Here is an 18398-nt window from a genome sequence, read left to right as displayed (position 1 = left end):
TCTTTCCCTCTCCATGCCCCTTGTTCTGGCTTTTCCATATTAAAAAGAAACAGTTCAGTGCCGGCTCTTGGGTTGAGGGTATTTGTGTACATGCATGGCAGAAGAACCCAGCAGTGGTAAGGGTGGGGGGTGTCCACTCACTCAGGCACCCCCTCTAGTCACCAGAATGGAGGTGTGCAAACAGTGGGAGGCTAATGAACAGGTAACCAAAAAAAGAAAATCAGAACAAAGCAAAACCGACAAAGTGTATTGTCCAGATTTGCTCCGAGCTGCCCACAGCACTTTTCTGTGGTGTGTCTGCTTCCCTGCTTGGTCTTGCCCAAGTTGTCAGCTCCAGCCCCTGAGCCCAGAAGATTCAAAAGTACACAATTTCTTACTTTTGCTACAAGTTCCACTAGCTATAAGTCTTCAAACCTTTTAAATATTCCTATCTATGTGGTTCCGAGTTTTGGAGCTCTGCCCTGAATCTGCTTTGCCTGGTATTCTGTGGTATTGCTGATGGCAAACCTCACTGCACCTCCACCCTAGCCACCATCAAGACCCCGACTTCTTTTTACTCTTGAAAGAGGTCTTTTGTAGTAGATTTTCGAATTGCAATCTGTTCATTGAGGTGTTGGCTGCTGTTCTGAAGTAAACTGAAGTCTCTGGCAACTTTAACCTTTTCTCTATTTATCATGATATTATTGGTCCAGTTGTGTGGATTTTTGTTTTCTTTACATTCAGGTATAATCCATACTGAAGGCTGTAGTTTTTTATCTTCATCAGTAAGTATTCAAGTATCACTAATGCCTAGAATATTGATTTTTATGCATTCCATTTTATTTTTTAACATCAATTTTCCAAGATTTCTACTTTGTATATTCCACATTCTGATTATTAATGGTTGTTTACAGCTGTTTCTTCTCATTTTGAATCATGTCCTATCAGCAAATGAAGTTCCTGAATATTTTGCTCCATCCATGTCATTAAGGACAATTCTTCTCTAAGGCTGCAGTATTTTAAATGCCTTCCAACCTGAGGGACTCGTCTTCTGACATTATATCAGCCAAAGGCTTGCTTCTATTCTTATGGTTGTAAGTGGCTAACCATTCAGAAGTGGTCCGCCTCTCCTTCTTTCTAGTCTGGAAGCCTCACTGAAACCTAGTCATCATTGGTGACTGTGCTGGTATTTAAAATACTGGTGGTATTTCTGACAAGATGGCGGATCCTCTACAACAAAGATATGAAATACAAAATAAGACACAGGTGAAAATTCTGGCACCCTGACCTTCAGAAGAAAGGTTAATGGAATGCTTGCTGTGAGGATAGACTGAGCAGGGATGATAAGAGAATGACACTTATTGTTGAATGGCTAGTCAGATTTGGCTCAACCATCTTGTGAGGCACTTTGGCAGAGGAGGGAGGCCAGGAAGAGCTGTTTCAAGTGGGTAATAGAAAAGGTGTGATTTCTTTATTTCCAGTCCTTGAAGAGGGAAAGATAAGCATGTAGACATGACAAAAAAATCACACTGTAAGGTGATTAGGGGATTCCTGGATAATGCAGAATTAAGCATTCCAGGCTAACTGAAAGCTTCTTGTCTACCCAGAGATAACTGGGAAAGCCCTAGCAGTCTCCTTTTAAAAAAATCAGTCATTGAAAAACTTGTGCACAATTCTATTCTGACATACATGTGGTTACTAAGCTGGGATTGTCTAGACAGCACCTTTTTTTTTCTTCTCTCATTTATTGGGCTAATCATTGTTGTTATCAAGTGCCGTTGAGTCAGTTCCAACTAGAGCAACTGGTTGGTTTGAACTGACAATTCTGTGCTTCACATTCTGGTGCTGATCCTAGAGCACCACACAATAAAATCTTGAATTTCAGAGCTATGTTGTTTATTGCCGGTGAGTCGGTTCCAAATCACAGGGACCCTGCATAGGATTTCTGAGGCTATACACATTCAGCTGAGCAGAAAACCTCATCTTTCTCCCATAGAGGGGCTTGTAGGCTCGAAAAAGGATCTTGTCCTTATCCAATAGAAATACAGTGCTTCTAATCAAAGATAGGAGGCCGCCTCACAAAATTCATGGAAAAATGGAATGAAAAGATAATGGAATTTTCCAAAAACTTTTTGAAGCCACCTTGCATATCTCAAAATAAATTCATTCTATATATTACCAATTGTTATGTAAATGAATATTAATGACCTGACATACCTACTCTTAAAGTAACATTTATACAGTATAGTAGGTTAAACAGTATGATAGTACATATGTTAACTGATATGGAAGCTAAAACATGGCTGCTACCTTGAGGAATGCTAAATTTTTATAATGAGGAAACAGAACAATATCTGGGTATGCCTGCTGTTGTTGTTATTAAGTGCCTCTTAAGAAAGTTTTATTCAAAACAATGTCAAATTAAAAAACAAAAATAAAAAACTGTGGTAACAGAATTGTCATCAAAAATATTTTCCTATCATCATTTATGACTATGAAATACCGAAACGAAACCATGGTACATCTTAGGGTTTTTGACCCTTGCTTCCACTTGAAAGTTCAAATTGTATGCACCATAGGCAAACCTAACAATCATTTTCAATTGTTGTTGTTGCTGTTTTTGTGTGCTATCAGTCAATTCTGACTCTCAGCAACACCATATAAGGTTTCTGAGAGCAACTGGTGTGTTCTGAGAGCTGACCTTGCAGTTACCAATTTAGTGCTTAACCTATAGAGAACCACACCAGAACGAAATCAATGAGTTACTGAAAATGTCAAATGACCTTCAATGTTTCTTACTGTAAAGATATTTCAACAGTGCCCTTAGAAATTATATATTATAACCCACATATGGCAGTGGGACACAGCTATATCCTCTAGTCTTAATTATAGGAAAAATATAGAAAATGGTAAGGCTTAGCTTTACTGTTTTATAAATGAACCAGTAAAGTTCACTTTATTGAAATGAGCACACGCTTTTCATAAATTAAAATAAATCTCACATGGTAAAGTACCCTCTTCAAAATTAATTTAATTACATGTTTAAAGTTTAATTACATTTAATTAAGCATTATGTTTAATATGAAATAAGTGAATTATCAGTTAACTACTATGAAATGAAATACTGCCTTGATAATTAAAATCTGTAAGTTTTTCTATTCTGCATAAAACTGCTACTTCTCAAAAAACATTCTGAAAAATATTATTTCAAGATTATAGGACTATATACTCACAGCTAGTCAGTGTGTAATTTTCTTACACCTAGCTTGGTGCGCTGTACATTGACTGCCTCCATTTACGGAGACAGCCTGGTGCAACAAAAAGAGCAGAGGTTTTAGATACTTGGATTTGGATCTCAGCATTGTAACTGTGGGGCGCTGTAGGGTAAACTAAAAGCTGGACTGATAATTGCAAATTGGATGGTTCAAACCCACCAACTGCTCCTTGGAAACACCATACAGGATTGCTCTGAGTTGGAAGAGTTGGAATAGACTCAACAGCAACATAAGTATCTTTGACTACAAATTTCCTCAGCTATCAAATACAGATTATAATACTTCTCTTTAAAGGCTGCTGAAAGGGTAAAGTGAGTATTCTATGGCCACATGCCTGGAATACTGATAGACACTGAATAAACTCTCAACAAATATTAATTCCCAATTCCTCTTAGTTGAATGAATGAATAAAAACCTTATCTATTCTAATTTCAAAATAGCTTCAACCTTAATTTCTCTCTTAATCACAAAAGTAACATCATATTATTTTTTGTTTAATTAAAAAAAAAAAAAAATCCCTAAGCACTTTCATGGAGTCCTGGTATAGCATTAACTATGGGTTAATGCACTGGACTGCAAAGGCAGTTTGAACCGCGAGGTTGGCAGTTCAACTTACCAGCTGCTCCTAGTAAATCCTATACAGGGTCACTACGGGTTGGAACTGACTCAAAGGCACTTAACATTAACAACAACAAAAGCACTTTCATGAACAGAAGCACTATACCATTATTGATAATGCAGGTTTTTGAGTCAGAAAAAAATTTGGGTTCTATGTATAATTTGACAGATGGAAGTGTTACTTTGATCTATTTGCCAGACTTTTACGTAATGTGTTTGGTTCAGTAATTGACAAAAATTAGGAATCGGTACCACTGAAGGCACTCACTCATCTATGCCAAGAAATCTGGAAGATAACTACCTGGCCAACTGACTGGAAGAGATCCATAATTTGTGCCCATTCCAAAGAGAGGTGACCTAATGGAATGCGGAAATCAAAGGTCAATATTATTAATATCACACACAAATAGTATCTTGCTAAAGATAATCCAAAAGTGGCTGCAAACGTACATTGGCAGAGAACTGCCCGAGGTTAAAGACGGACTTAGATGAGGGTATAGAACAAAAGGATGTCATTGCTGATGTTAGATGGATCTGGGCTGAAAACAATCCAGTGTTTATCATATGGAGCCACCACGTTCCTTTGAGGCATATGGATATTATCCTATTACAGACAGCAATGAACTTCAAGATGGCTCTTAAAATGTTCTTTCCGATAATGAATGTGATGCCATTCCTCTTTAATTTGTTATTCCTGGTATGGTAAATGATTTGATCATTTGATGAAAAATGGCTAGTACCAGTCCATTTCAGCTAACTAATGCCTAAGATATCAATCTTTATGTGTTCCGTTTCATTTTTGACAACTTCCAATTTTACTAGATTCATACCTCATACCATCCACATTCTGATTATTAATGGGTATTTACAGCTGTTTCTCCTCAGTTTGAGTTGTGTCCCATCAGCAAATGAAGGTTCTGAAAGTTTTACTCCATTTGCATCATCATAGTCAACTCCAATTTGTGGAAACAACTCTTTCCCAGTCACATTTTGAGTGCCTTCCAACCTGAGAGGCTCATCTTCTGGCACTATGTTTGACAATATTCTGGTGCTATTCATGATGTTTGAATATTAAATATTTTGGTGCTCTCTAACAGTGTTCCACTACTGTTTCAAAGGTTTTCAGTGTCTAAACATTCATAAGTAGTCTGCTTCTCCTTCTTCCGAGTCTGTCTTACTCTGAAAGTGCTGATGAATCCTGTCCACAATGGGTGTTCCTACTGGTATACCTTACAATATTACAGCAGCAGGCAAGCCACGACAGTACGACAAACTGACAGATGAGTGGTGGATAACACAAACCTAATAGTTTGGTTTAATACCTATACGTTTTATTGTAAAACTTGAGTCTGAAATTTCCTGAAGTATCTTAAAAAACTACAAATTTCTTTATTTACAGCATAACTAGGACTAGAGAGCCTTAATAAATAAAATATTGGAAAACTGTACAGGTATGTGCTGTTTAACATCCATGATATATGCTTTGTGAAACAGGACATTGTGAGATTTGGACTTGTGAGAACAACATATTATATACAGGTGGTCTCTGTACAATCCATAGTTAAATACATATGAAGCTTATTATATTAACCTTGTAGGAGGCGGCCAGACAAAACTGGAGATCTATACTTACAGGACTTTAGTTTTACTGGGCATGAAGCTGGGTTAGATGGGGGCTATGCTGGCAGCTGGAATGGGACCTTGTACACATTTGGGCACAAGGTCTGCTTGCTGTCACCTTGCTGATGTGGCTGATTTCTACAAGAATTGGGTTGTGCCCTGGAGTCCCACTGATAGTTCATACTGGGGACTTTAAAGCCATTAGGGTGAAATTATAAAAGGAGAGTTGACTTCCTTTAAAATAACAAAACAAACAAGTAAACAGCAACAAAAAATAAAACAAATGCCTTAGGGATCATGTATAGATATGTACCTGATCATTGTGGGAATGGATGTTAAGTGATGGACACTTGCCTGTTTATTTATTTTACTTTAAACTTGTTTATTTTCTCAGTGTATAGTTTCATTTTACATCATTTTCTTTTCTATTATTACCAATAAGCATCTATTTGCATTTATGGCTGAACAGTCCCAATTTAGAACTATTCTACAATTTTAAGACAATAAAGCATCGGGTGTTGTAAATTTGATCTCCAGACCTTTCACAATGTAAATTAGAGTAACAATAGGGTTAACTATTATATAGGGCCTGAAAAGGAAAAAAAGATTTATAGTGAAATATTATTAAACACATACACAGCTAATGTTACATATTACATTAAAAAAGATTATTTATTCTTAGGATATGTATGCTTAGATAGCATTCTTTCAAAGAAAGTGGTAAAGATGCATTCTGTTAACCTCTGAAATTAGAATTTGCTTTATAAGAGTCATTGACTTACCAGGGTTCCACTTTAATAGATGAAGACAATTCTTCTGGAAGAAAAAATCCATGCCATTTTGAAGTCTGAATTAGTTCTTGGGGCATTCTTTTTGAAATATCATAATAGTGACCAAATCTTGATGAAGATACTGGTCCAGTCTGTTAAGAAGAGTCATACCGTTTTTGAAAAACAAGTATTTATTTTCTTAACTATAATTCATTTGTCAAGCATCCAACAAAACACTAACATATTCATATATTCTTAATGTTAATAAAAGTTGATATAAACAGATTTACTTAAGTTTAAAGAAACATACAATATCTTTATCATTTTAGACTTTTGTTAGAAATCAACCTTTTATTTCCCACACTTTTTCATTCTTAGCAGTTCCCACATTTGGTAAGAATTTAAATACCTGCGCTTTTAAATTTTTTTTAAAGTACTATTACACAGCTTCTTAAGTTCAAGAAATTATACACATAATTCTCATGATTCTAGGTTTTAATGAGAAATTAAATATGTAGTTGTAAAGAACTAATGAAAACAAAACAAATTAATCTACTGGTGATGGATCCACAAAAAACTAGATATTTAAGAATATTAAACTAAGCATCATTCAAAAATTAAATTCTGATAAACCAGGGCATACTGTGTATTCAAAATTTCTGACTAAAATTATGCTCACAGTCTAAAATATACTGGGATAAAACAGAGAACAACAAAGTTCAGAATTAAGTGGGAGATATGTAAGCTACATTAGATAAATCTGAAATCTGGTATCATCATGATTTCATTGATAATTTCATCTTTTGTTCTTTCTAATAATGTCTTCAACAAATTATATTTCCCATAATCATTAACTCATTGATGCTAAATTATTTATACAGAACAATAAAAGCTTAGTAACATAACTTATTATTATATTAATTTGAATGGACTCTGGGCTGATTCCTTTCCCTCAGCACATTAGAAATACATAAGGATTTCAATCCAAAACTGAACTACTAACAAACTGAAGTTGATAATTGGCTGTAATCAGATCAATCATAAATCTCAAGGAATAGTCATGATCTAAGTTTTGTTATGCTCATCACGTCTGCTAGCCTTAGTGCTACGTAACAGACACTTTCAACAGAACCAGATACTCTGCAGAAATTGAAAAACTATACACAGAGGCTTCTCAATTTATCTTACTAAAGTGACTAACAATTTGTTAATTAGATAAGAAATGCATTTCCTGACATTGATATTTGCATTTAAGGCCTCAAAGATTCATATTCTTAAACTAAATGCTAACAAACATCAAATTATTCTGGAACATGGAATAAGCATTTGAAATGCCTGATAGAAACACTGAGATTCAGTTTGTGGATTTGACGTTTATTTTCAAAACAAAATGAATGTTCACTGCTCCATAAGGTACTATTTCTTTTCATTGATAGAGACCAATCTATTTACTTCAGGCTAATCTTTCTAACACAATATGAACAGAAGTATCATTTCCAAAAACTTCGTCATGAAAATAGCTACAAAAATTACAGTATTCAAATATGTTTCTTACAATTACGAATATGACATAAAGTTATTTAATGTAAAGTTATTAGTCTAAAACAATTTAAACAAGGTCTGTTCTTTGGCCTATAATCTATTCTTTATCCGGATTATAGTTCAGAATGTTTTTACTGCAATCTCTGCTAGAGCTCATCTTTTTATTGTGTAAAGTCCAAACCCCGTTAATGTTTGAGAAAGGCCTTGACTAACTGAACTTTGATCTGATGTCTTCATTGAGAAAAACACCAGGCTGCCCATTTCAGATGCAAATCCCCCTAAGGCCCAATAGAATTTAGTAAAGACAGCAAAAAAGAAGAAACAAGAAGTTTCCAGGATCCTCTTTGAGAGTCCTGGGGCACACTGGTGTTCTTAATCCATACTGCTGCATGGATTAAGGTAGGTGATAACCTTTCCTGATTCAAAAGAATAAGCAGAGTGCCTACAAACTGGGTGGAGACTAGGATTTGGCTATAATAAAACACCATGCAATAAAAGCCTGGTCTATGTCAGGAACCTCTGAAAAAGCCTCAATGTACCACATTCCCAGGCCTAGCAGGGAAGCTTGCAAAAGCCTACCTGAATCAAATAAGCATGAATAATCTATTTTAGCAGACTGGCCTGGGGGAGAGAAAAAGAAAGAGAGACTTTCCACTTTTAAGTTTGAGTTAATAAATTTATTAGTGGAATGAAAGTTCTTGAAGTTCTATGCACTCAGAGATATACGCTAAATTGTCAAGAAGAAAGTATGCTTTTTAAGTTGCCAGCTCTATTACTGTTTCTAATTACAATATTAATATGATAGAAATCTCAGATTTGGGATGAATCAAGGCAGAGCATTGATTTCATACTATGACAGTTTATAAATAATTCATTAAAATAACTAAAATTGAAAACTTTTCTCATTACAGTTATTGCTTTATTAGTAATTAAAATTCGACATGACAACTGATATTGTCACAAGTTTACATTAAAATTTATTTACAATGAAAAACTTTAATCTTTCAACAAAATGAATATGAAAAACATACCCTTATAAGAAAAATTATTCAAGTTGTTTTTTTTTTCTATTTAAGATATACAGCAATAACATATAATTAGATTTTGGAACTTCTGAGAAATCTTTTAACCTCTAAAATGATAAAACAAAGACTTAAAATATTTCCTTTTAAAAAGATAACTAAAAGTGACATGTAGTGTACATAATCTAATGTTTGAAGTCTAATTAATGCATTTTTTGCCATAAAAATTATTGTTTGTTGTTAAGTACCATCCAGTCAGTTCTAACTCATTGCGATTCTGAATAGGGTTTCCAAGGAGCAGCTGGTGCATTTGAACTGCCAAGCCTGCAGTTCAAACCAGTGCTTTACCCCTCAGCATCACACCAAGACTCTGCCATAAAGATGTTTTGTTGTAGTTAAGTGTTGCCAAGGGGGTTCCAAGGAGTGGCTGGTGAGTCTGAACCACCATCCTTGTAGTTCAAACAGCTCTTGCGGTCCAGTGCTTTACCCTACATCAAATCATCATCAGTAACTATTCAGTTCACTCAGTTTGGTAAGAGTATTTTGGTTTAATTTTACATTTTGAAAACTTTTGTTTGACATTCACAAACTACCCTTCAATGCTGTCAGTTGTAGAAGAGAGTTAAATGGAATCATTTAGTAGAACTTATTATGTTAAAAGAAAATGAACTCTGGTGGGGGACCAGGAGTGAAACAGAGCAACAAACAATACCATCATCTACCTCCAGTAGCCAAAACTTTCAGAGAAAAGCTGTATCACAAGTAGTCTATCATTTTTACTTTCTCAGTGTGGTATAACCGGATGAGTTCTCCAGGAGATAAGGAAAGTGAAAAGCATTAGCATCAGAAAACAAGTACAAGGAGCAAATCACAAATGATGTGTGAATATAGTATTTTATATACACAGAGGGAAGAGGCTAAAAAGGTAGGCTTGGGTTAGATTGTATAAATCGAGTCCACATCTTAAGAAGTTTGCATTTTATACTGCAGGCCTAGAATGGCAGTCACATTTCATCTCACATATGAACTGTGATTAACTGGCAATGAATATTTAGAGCACTTTGCAGAGAAGAATTCTAAGGCTATATCTGAGCTTGGCAGGAAGGTACTGTAATTTATAAGGTTGGTTGTAGTTAAGTGCCATCGAATAGGTTCCAACTCATAGCAACCCTGAATAGGGTTTCCAAGGAGCAGCTGGTGTGGTTCACAGTTCAGTGCTGATCCTACAGCATCATACCAGGAGTCCAAGAGTAGAATTGCTCACAGGGTTACCTAGGTTATAATAGTTATAATTTAAAATGGAGGAATGGCAAAAGGAAACCAAATGATGTTACTGAATTGGACATGTGAAAATTGTTGAATGGTATATGATCTAATATTTATAATTTCACATACACACAGATATGGAGTCCTAGTGTGGTGCTATAAGATAAGCACTGGACCACAGTGTCATCTGAACTGCAAGGTCATGGTTCAAACTCACCAGTTGCTCTTTGGGAAACCCTACACAGAGTCGCTATGAGTTGGAAGGGCTCTTAACAACTGACTTAAGGGCACTTTACAAATATATACATATATACACCTTAAGGAAAACATATTTTTTTCTCATATTCTGTGAGTTTAGAAAGTTGATAATGTTTATTAGAACTTTATGTAAAATTAACAGCCTGCTACATTTATTCTTCTACATAGGTTCTGAGAAATTTTCCTTAAGCCTGCAGCATTTATATAGTTCATGAACTTTAGTGAACATCTGTTTTAGTGTCTCAGAAACTGCACTCTTATCTCCTGTCTTACAGGTGAGGTTACCAGATAGGTGAGTATAAAAATGTAAAGATTATTATGGTTGAAAAATATATGAAAATAAACAAAGTAATCCCAAGGAATTACTGCTTACACTGACTATTTCAGATAGCTATGCTGGACAGAAATGGCTTAATTAGTAACCTTACTCTGGCTTGCAATCTCATGTGAAGGATTCTATATGGAGATTACAGAAAAAGTAAAATAATCTAATCTGGTAAAACAACAATTTGCCATAATTTCATTTTCAAGACATATATCACTTTGATAAATACTCTACAAATGAAATGCCTAGTTATTTAAATATACAAATGTACACTGTATATAACAGACATACTACAAGAGAGTCTATAAAATATATCTGTAAATTTTAGAAATCAGTTATATGTTGACTTGCCTCCATCTTGGGTAATAACTGGTATCGCCAAGCTATTTTCATCTCCATATTAGATTCTGGTGTTTTATGATTACATGTATTTTCATCAAATTCCTTTTTACAATTCTCATCAAGTAATGGTTCTGGAAGTTCCTGAGAAAATAGAATGAGATATTATTGCGGATCTATGGTAGAAAATATAACAATTTCCTTAAATAATAATATTAGCAATAATAGATGATGCCTTACAATTGATGGAAACAAAGTTACCACAGTATGTTGTTGTTGTTAAGTGTCATGGAGCTGATTCTGACTCATAGTGGCCCTGTCTAGTTTCTGAGAAGAAGCTGGTCACTTTGAACTGTCAACGTTATGGTTTAAACTGACCTGTGGTCCAGTGCTTATCCTACAAAGCCACATCAGGACTCCTACAACATTTATAAACACCAGTATTGGCATTTATAATAGACCAACAACCAAACCTGCTGACCTTGAGTTGATTCTGTCTCAGGGCTGTACATAACAGTGTAGAAGTGCTCCAGAAGGCTTGCAAACTTATAAATCTTTAAGAAAGCAGACTGAATAGTGTTTACAAAGAGCAGCTGGTGGGTTTGAACTGCCACCCTTTTAATTAGAAACCAAGTGCTTTAACCACTGTACCCATCAGGATTCCTTATATTGAGCAAAAGGGTGTATTTCCCTATGTGAAATTAACAATGAATAATACTTTAAAGAAAACATTCAAATTTCAATTCTATATTCATAAAAATTGTTACTTTAACAAGAAGCTATTTTCTTTCTTTTTTTCTTTTTTAATTTAACACCTAATGCTGTCTGGAATTAGCACTTACATATTACATGTAATTATTGTTATGTTTGCCACAAGGTAAAAATAAAGCATACGCACAATCTGTTTACTGAGTTGTAATTCTAGAATTCAAAAACTAATTCACCGAAATAATGGGTGAAGCAAGAACTAAAATAAAGACATTTATTTTTCCCATATAAAATGTTAGTTTGAACCTGCAAGCTTATGTCTCTTCTTTAACAATGAAAATAGATTTTAAAATCTCTGATTAAATGAAGAAACTATATTCTAATCTTACCTTTTCTTTTTTGGAAGCTTATCTACTGACTGACTACAAAATTATATAGAAAACATTTAGAAATAATGTTTAAAAAAAAGTAATAATTTTGTTTTAATTTCAATTTTCCAGAATCATAGGGATAATACGACATACTGGAGCTGCAAATGTAATCATATGATATTTTTTAAATTAGTCTGAGTTGTAACATCATTTCCAAGATAAAATTTAATATTTTCAGAGAGAAAGGTTAGAGAGGTGGATGGAGTGTTTACGGGTAGGGGAGGCTGAGCAAGGATGGCAAGAGAAGGAACGGGGTGAACAGCTGGCTAGATGTGGCTCAACCATCTTGTGAGCAGCTTTGGCAAAGGGTGGCTTGGCAGAGCAAATTCGTGTGGAAGGCAGGAAAAGTGCGATTTCTTCTTTTTCCCACACTTCCCTGGTGACCAAAAGTGTGGCGAGCTCTCACACTTATCCACAGTAAGCTGGACCCTGCTTTCTGGGAGATCACAGCCATGTGATCTGGGAGATCACATGCCAGTGTGAGTTGGGGGCCAGCTACACTACTTCTATGTGCAGGTTTGGTGGCTAAATTCAGGAGGGCTTGGTTCCAGACCTACAAAACCTTCAAAGTCACCAGACCAGCATTTAACCGGTCACCCCGCCCATAGCTTCCCTATGATCCTAACAGATACTGATACCAGCTAAATCAAGGGCTACCACAAACAACTTTCAGACTGAGTGCACTGAACACAGATAAGACCGAGACCCACAGGAATTCCATCTAGGGCCAGGGACTCTGTGGTCACATTTCTTCTGCAACTACCTCATGAGCTTCTTGAATTGTAGGAGCCCACCAACTGCATTGTTTGTTTTTACAAGTACAACACCACCACCAAAATGCCCTGAAGACAGCAGAAAGTTTTAGCTCACACAAAGAAACAAGAGAATGACTCAAACAAATGACCACGATGAAAAGACAGAAAACATTTCTGAGGGGGAAAAAAGGTAATGGAAATAAATGAAAAATAATTCAAAAGAGTATTTTGGGACCGTCAAAGGTTTGACAGAAAGATTGAGGAACACAAGGAGAACACTATATACACTTTAGAAGAATTAAGGAAAATACTACAAGAAGAAACATAAAATAAATACAAATTTTGAAACAATACAAAACCTGCAATTAAAAATCCAAAAGATTAACACTAAAATTTCAGAAATGGATAATACATTGTAAGGACAAAGGAGAATTTTGAAAACAATGGAAGCCCTGAATTAGTGAGTGTGAAGAAAAATCGCTCAGTATTAGTATGCTAGAAGAACAATCGGAAAAAAGAATGAAAAAATATTAAGAAAGCCTTAATATGAGGACACCAAGAAGATGAACAACTTATGGGTAACTGGAATTACAAAACAGGAACAGACAATAAAAAGCACAGAGAAAATTGTCGAAGAGTTGTTGGAAGAAAACTTCCCCTAACATCATGAAAGACAAGACAATAAGCATATAGGAAACTGAACAAACACTGAACAGGATAGATTTCAAAAGAAAATCAACAAGGCATATCATAATCAAAATCTGCTAAATCAAAGACAAGGAAAGAATCCTGAGAGCAGCTCAGGAAAAATGAAAAGTTACCGACAGAGAAGAACCAATTAAGAATAAGCTTTTGATTTCTCAGCAGAATCCATACAGGCAAGAAGGCAATGGGATGACATATACAAAACTCTGAAACAAAAGAAAAACAAATTGCCAAACAAGAATCATATACTCAGCAAAGATGTCCCTCAAATACAATTGCAAAATTAGGGCATTCACTAGTAAATGGAAATTAAAGGACTTTGTAATGACCAGACCAACATTACCAAAAATATGCTAAAGGGTGTTCTTTGGACTGAGAACAAACAATAGCAGGTAACAACCTGAGCTTACCATACATGATAACAGCACCCAGAATTCAATCCTGATATAGAAGTATTTAAAATAAAACACACCTACAAGACTAAAAATAGGGAGCCAGAGTTATCATGTAAAATGAAGTCAACTACAAAACAAAAGGAAGGAATAGTATAGAGACAGAAATTCAAGATAGCAAGAAAGTCAAGTAGGTTTCAGGATAAAACAAACCTTTAAGCAGGGAAAAAAATTAATAAGTTGTACGGTAATCTCAAAGAAAAACAATACACCTGGTCCATCAAAATAAAAGCAGAGAAAAATCAGAAAGATTTAATAAATACTAAATAAGCATAGTGGTTACAAATCGGGCTGCGAGCCTTAAGGTTAGCAGTTCGAAACTACCAGCTGTTCTGCGGGAGAAAGATGAGGCTTTCTGCTCCCATAAAGATTTACAGCCTCGGAAACCCTGTACAGGGTCGCTATGGGTCGGAACCGACTCGACGGCACTTAACAACAATAACAACAATAAAACAGAAATGAAAATGAAAAGAAAACCCACAAACAAAATAAACTCAGCACAGAAAATTATGTGGAACAAAGAATCCAGCAGTACCACACACACACATGCACACAAACAGAAAAACAAAGCAATCAATCCATACCTATTGATAATTACACTGAATGTAACTGATTAAATGTACCATCAGGATACAAAGAACAGAATATATAAGAAAATAGGATCCTTCAATAAGCTGTCTACAATAGACATATCAAAAACATGCCCATCAACAGAAGCATGGTTAAACAACCTTTGGTACATACCCACAATGGAATAGTATAAAACAATGAAGAATAATGATGAATCTGTAAAACAGCTCACATGGTTGAACCTGGAGAACATTATGCTGAGTGAAATTTAGCAATCACAAAAGGACAAACATTTTGTGAGATCAATGTTGTAAAAAGTGTAAAAATGGTTTTCTTCATTAAAGAAACAATTTATAATGGTTATGGGGTGGGAGATTATTCCTGGGCTAGAGGGTAGACACATGTTAACGTGAGTTACAGGGCAACCCATATACAGCAAGAGGGAGGTTACCAAAGGAAAGATGAAGAAAGCAGGAGACATTAGGAGGAATGCAATAGTTCAAGTGAATAGAGCTAAATGCTGTACTGTTGGGACATGGAGAAGACTGCAACCATGTAACAAAGCAAAGAACATGATTTGTTGAATGTTAAACTGATGATCTGCTCTGCAAATGTCTACTCAGGTCACAATAAAAACTTGAAAAATTTTTTACTTATGCTTAGCATCATATTAACTAACCAGTTGGAAAATAAGAGGGGGCATCAAAATGTTTGAAGATAAAATGGAATAAAAAGATAATGGAATTTTTTGAAGTTCTCTCATATATTGTTGTTGTTTGTAATTAAGCACCGTCGAGTCAGTTCTGACCCATAGTGACCCTGTATAGGGTTTCCGAGGAGCAGCTGGTGAGCTTGAACTGCTCACCTTGCAATTCAAACGGCTTTGCAGTATGGTGCATTAACCTACAATGCCACACCAGGACTTCTCATATATAACTATCATAAATTTTAGTTACCTCTTATGATGAGTCCTGCTGTGATACTGTTAAGATAAGTACTGGACTGCTAACCTAAAGGTCAGCAGTTCAAACTCACCAGCTATTTCTTAAGAATCCTACACAGGATCATTTTGAGTTGGAACCAACTCAACAGCACTTAACAAAAACAGCAAAAAGACCTCAAAGGGAATTCACAATAAAATTTATGTCAGTACTAGAAGGTCCTGGTATGGTACTGTAGGATAAGTACAGAACTACTAGACACAGGTTGATGGTTCAACCCCACCAGCTGCTCCTTGGAAGCCTTATACAGGGTCACCAAGAGTCAAAAGCAACTCAGTGGCACTAACAACAACTTTATCACTAAAATCCTGGATCTGTTATCCTTAGCAAACCATTAGTATGCATATTATGATATATAAGATAACTTTTTCTAATGCAAATATATATTTACGAGGCCATATAATGTGGTATTCTGTTGTTGTTCTTAAGTGTGGCTGAGTTGGTTCCAACTCATAGTGACCCTGTATAGTGTTTCCGAGGCGTAGCTGGTGAGTTTGAACTGTCAACCTTGCAGTTCAACCAACTTCGTGGTCCAATACGTGATATACAGTATTAAAAGCTTGACTGTTTCAACATTGTCTGGTTTCAAATGTTGACTTTGTCCTAGTAGCTGTACTGGTGTTACCTTGATCTCTCTATGTCTCCATTTTATCATCGAAAAATGGAGATAATAATATATACTGCAATGCACTGTGGTAAAGAGTAAACAAATCAAAATGTAAAAAGGAAAGATTGGTTTCTGTCACATATTAAATTTTCAATAAATGCACCTTGTTTCCTTGTTTTATAGGAATAAGATATATTGCATTAATGAAAGAAACCAGTTACAAAACCCCACAAATTGCATGTTCCATTTATATGTAAAGGAAGACCCTCAATGAGCTGGAATGACACAGTGGGACCAACAATGGGCTCAAACATAACAACAGTTCTGAGGATGGCATAGGACCAGACAGTATTTCTGTTGTGCATAGGGTTGCTAGGAATTGGAACTGATTCAATGGCACCTAATAACAATAACATATGTAATTAATAACATTTCTGAAGTACAGCTAAAGTCCTAAGATTATGATATAGAAAAAAGATCACAAATATTGAGACTACAGTATATGAAAGGATCCAAGAACTGTAATTTAATTGTGCTTCACTCTTCATATGTATTGTTGTTGTGAGGTGCCTTTGCATCAGTTCTGAATCATAGCAATCCTACACACAACAGAATGAAACACTATTCAGTCCTGTGCCATCTCACAACTGTTATGTTAGAGTCTATTGCTGTTGCCACCACGTCAGTCTATCTTGCTTGGAGTCTTCCTCTTTTTTGCTGACCTTCCAATTTTCCAAGCATGATGTCCTTCTCCAAGGACTGATCTCTCCTGACAACATGTCCATAGTACAAGAGATGAAGTCTAGCCAACCTAGCTTCTAAGCAGCATCTGGTTGTACTTCTTCCAACAAATTTGTTTGTTCTTCTGGCAGTCCATGGTACTTTCAATATTCTTTGCCAACACCAAAATTCAAATGCATTGATTCTTCTATGGTCTTCCTTATTAGTTGTCCAACTTTCTCATGGATATGAGGTGATTGAAAATACCATGGCTTGAGTCAGGTGCACCTAAGTCCACAAAGTGACATCTTTGCTCTTGAACACTTTAAACCAGTCTTATGCAGCAGATTTGCCTAATGCAATCTGGTTTTTTTATTTCGGGACTGTTGCTTCCATGAGGGTTGATTGTGGAAAGCAAAATGAAGTCTTTGACAGCTTCATTCTTTTCTCTATCTATCATGATGTAATTTATTGGTCCAGTTGTGAAGACTTTTATTTTCTTTACATTGAGGTGCAATCCATACTGAAGGTTGTAGTCTTTGTTCTTCATAACTTTTTCAAGTTCTCTTCATTTTTGGCAAGCAAGGTTGTATCATCTGCATATCATAGGTTGTTAATAAGTCTTCTTCCAATCCTGATGCCATGTTCCTCTTCATATAATCCAGCTCCTCATACTATATGCTCAGCATACAGATTGGGTAAGTATGGTGGAAGTATGTAAGTGCACTTTTCCTTATTTTAAACCATTCAGTATCCCATTGTTCTGTTAGAAAGATGACTACCTTTTGGTCACTGTACAGGTTCCTCATGAACACAATGAAATGTTCTGGAATATCTAGTCTTCGTAATGTTATCCATAGTTTGTTATAATCTACACAGTCTAATATCTTTGCATAATCAATAGAGTACAAGTAAACATCTGTCTGGTATTTTCTGCTTTTAGCCAAGATCCTTCTGAAGTCAGTAATAATATCCCTAGTTCCACACCTTCTTCTGTATCCAGCTTGAATTTATGGCAGCTCCCTGGCAATGTACTGCTTCAGTCATTTTTTAATTATCTTAAGCAAAATTTTATTTGCATATGATCTTAGTGATATTGTTTGATGATTTCAACATCCCATTGGGTCACCTTTTTTGGAATGGGCACAAATATGGATCTCTTCCAATCAGTTGCTCAGGTAGCTGTCGTTTTCTATTACTTTCAACACAAACTTCATGTACATGTTTTCCACTTAATGCTAATATACTGTTGTTCTTATGGGCCACTGAGAAAGTTCCAACTCATAGCTAACCTGTATAGGGTTTCTGAGAAGAAGTTTGAACCAATGACTCTGGAGATAGTTATTATTTTTAAGTGCAGTCAAGTCGGTTCCAACTCAAACTGTATATATATATATATATATATGGTTTTCAAGAAGTGGCTGGTGAATTTGAA

The 18398-nt window shown here is 35.5% G+C and overlaps 1 protein-coding gene across 1 annotated transcript in view; it reads right to left on the bottom strand.

Annotated features, from left to right (window-relative positions):
• Positions 1-18398, bottom strand: part of ELP4 (elongator acetyltransferase complex subunit 4) — a 300558-nt gene that overhangs the window by 225693 nt on the left and 56467 nt on the right. Inside the window, exons 4-5 of the mRNA XM_006864859.1 lie at positions 11027-11158; positions 6275-6414 (exon numbers count right to left, since the gene is read on the bottom strand). Coding sequence (XP_006864921.1) covers positions 6275-6414; positions 11027-11158 — 272 coding nt within the window. The remainder of the gene's footprint in view (positions 1-6274; positions 6415-11026; positions 11159-18398) is intronic.

Source organism: Chrysochloris asiatica, unplaced genomic scaffold, assembly GCF_000296735.1.
Source record: "Chrysochloris asiatica unplaced genomic scaffold, ChrAsi1.0 scaffold00072, whole genome shotgun sequence".
Lineage (NCBI taxonomy): Eukaryota > Metazoa > Chordata > Mammalia > Afrosoricida > Chrysochloridae > Chrysochloris > Chrysochloris asiatica.
This window is presented reverse-complemented; position numbering and strand designations above follow the sequence as displayed.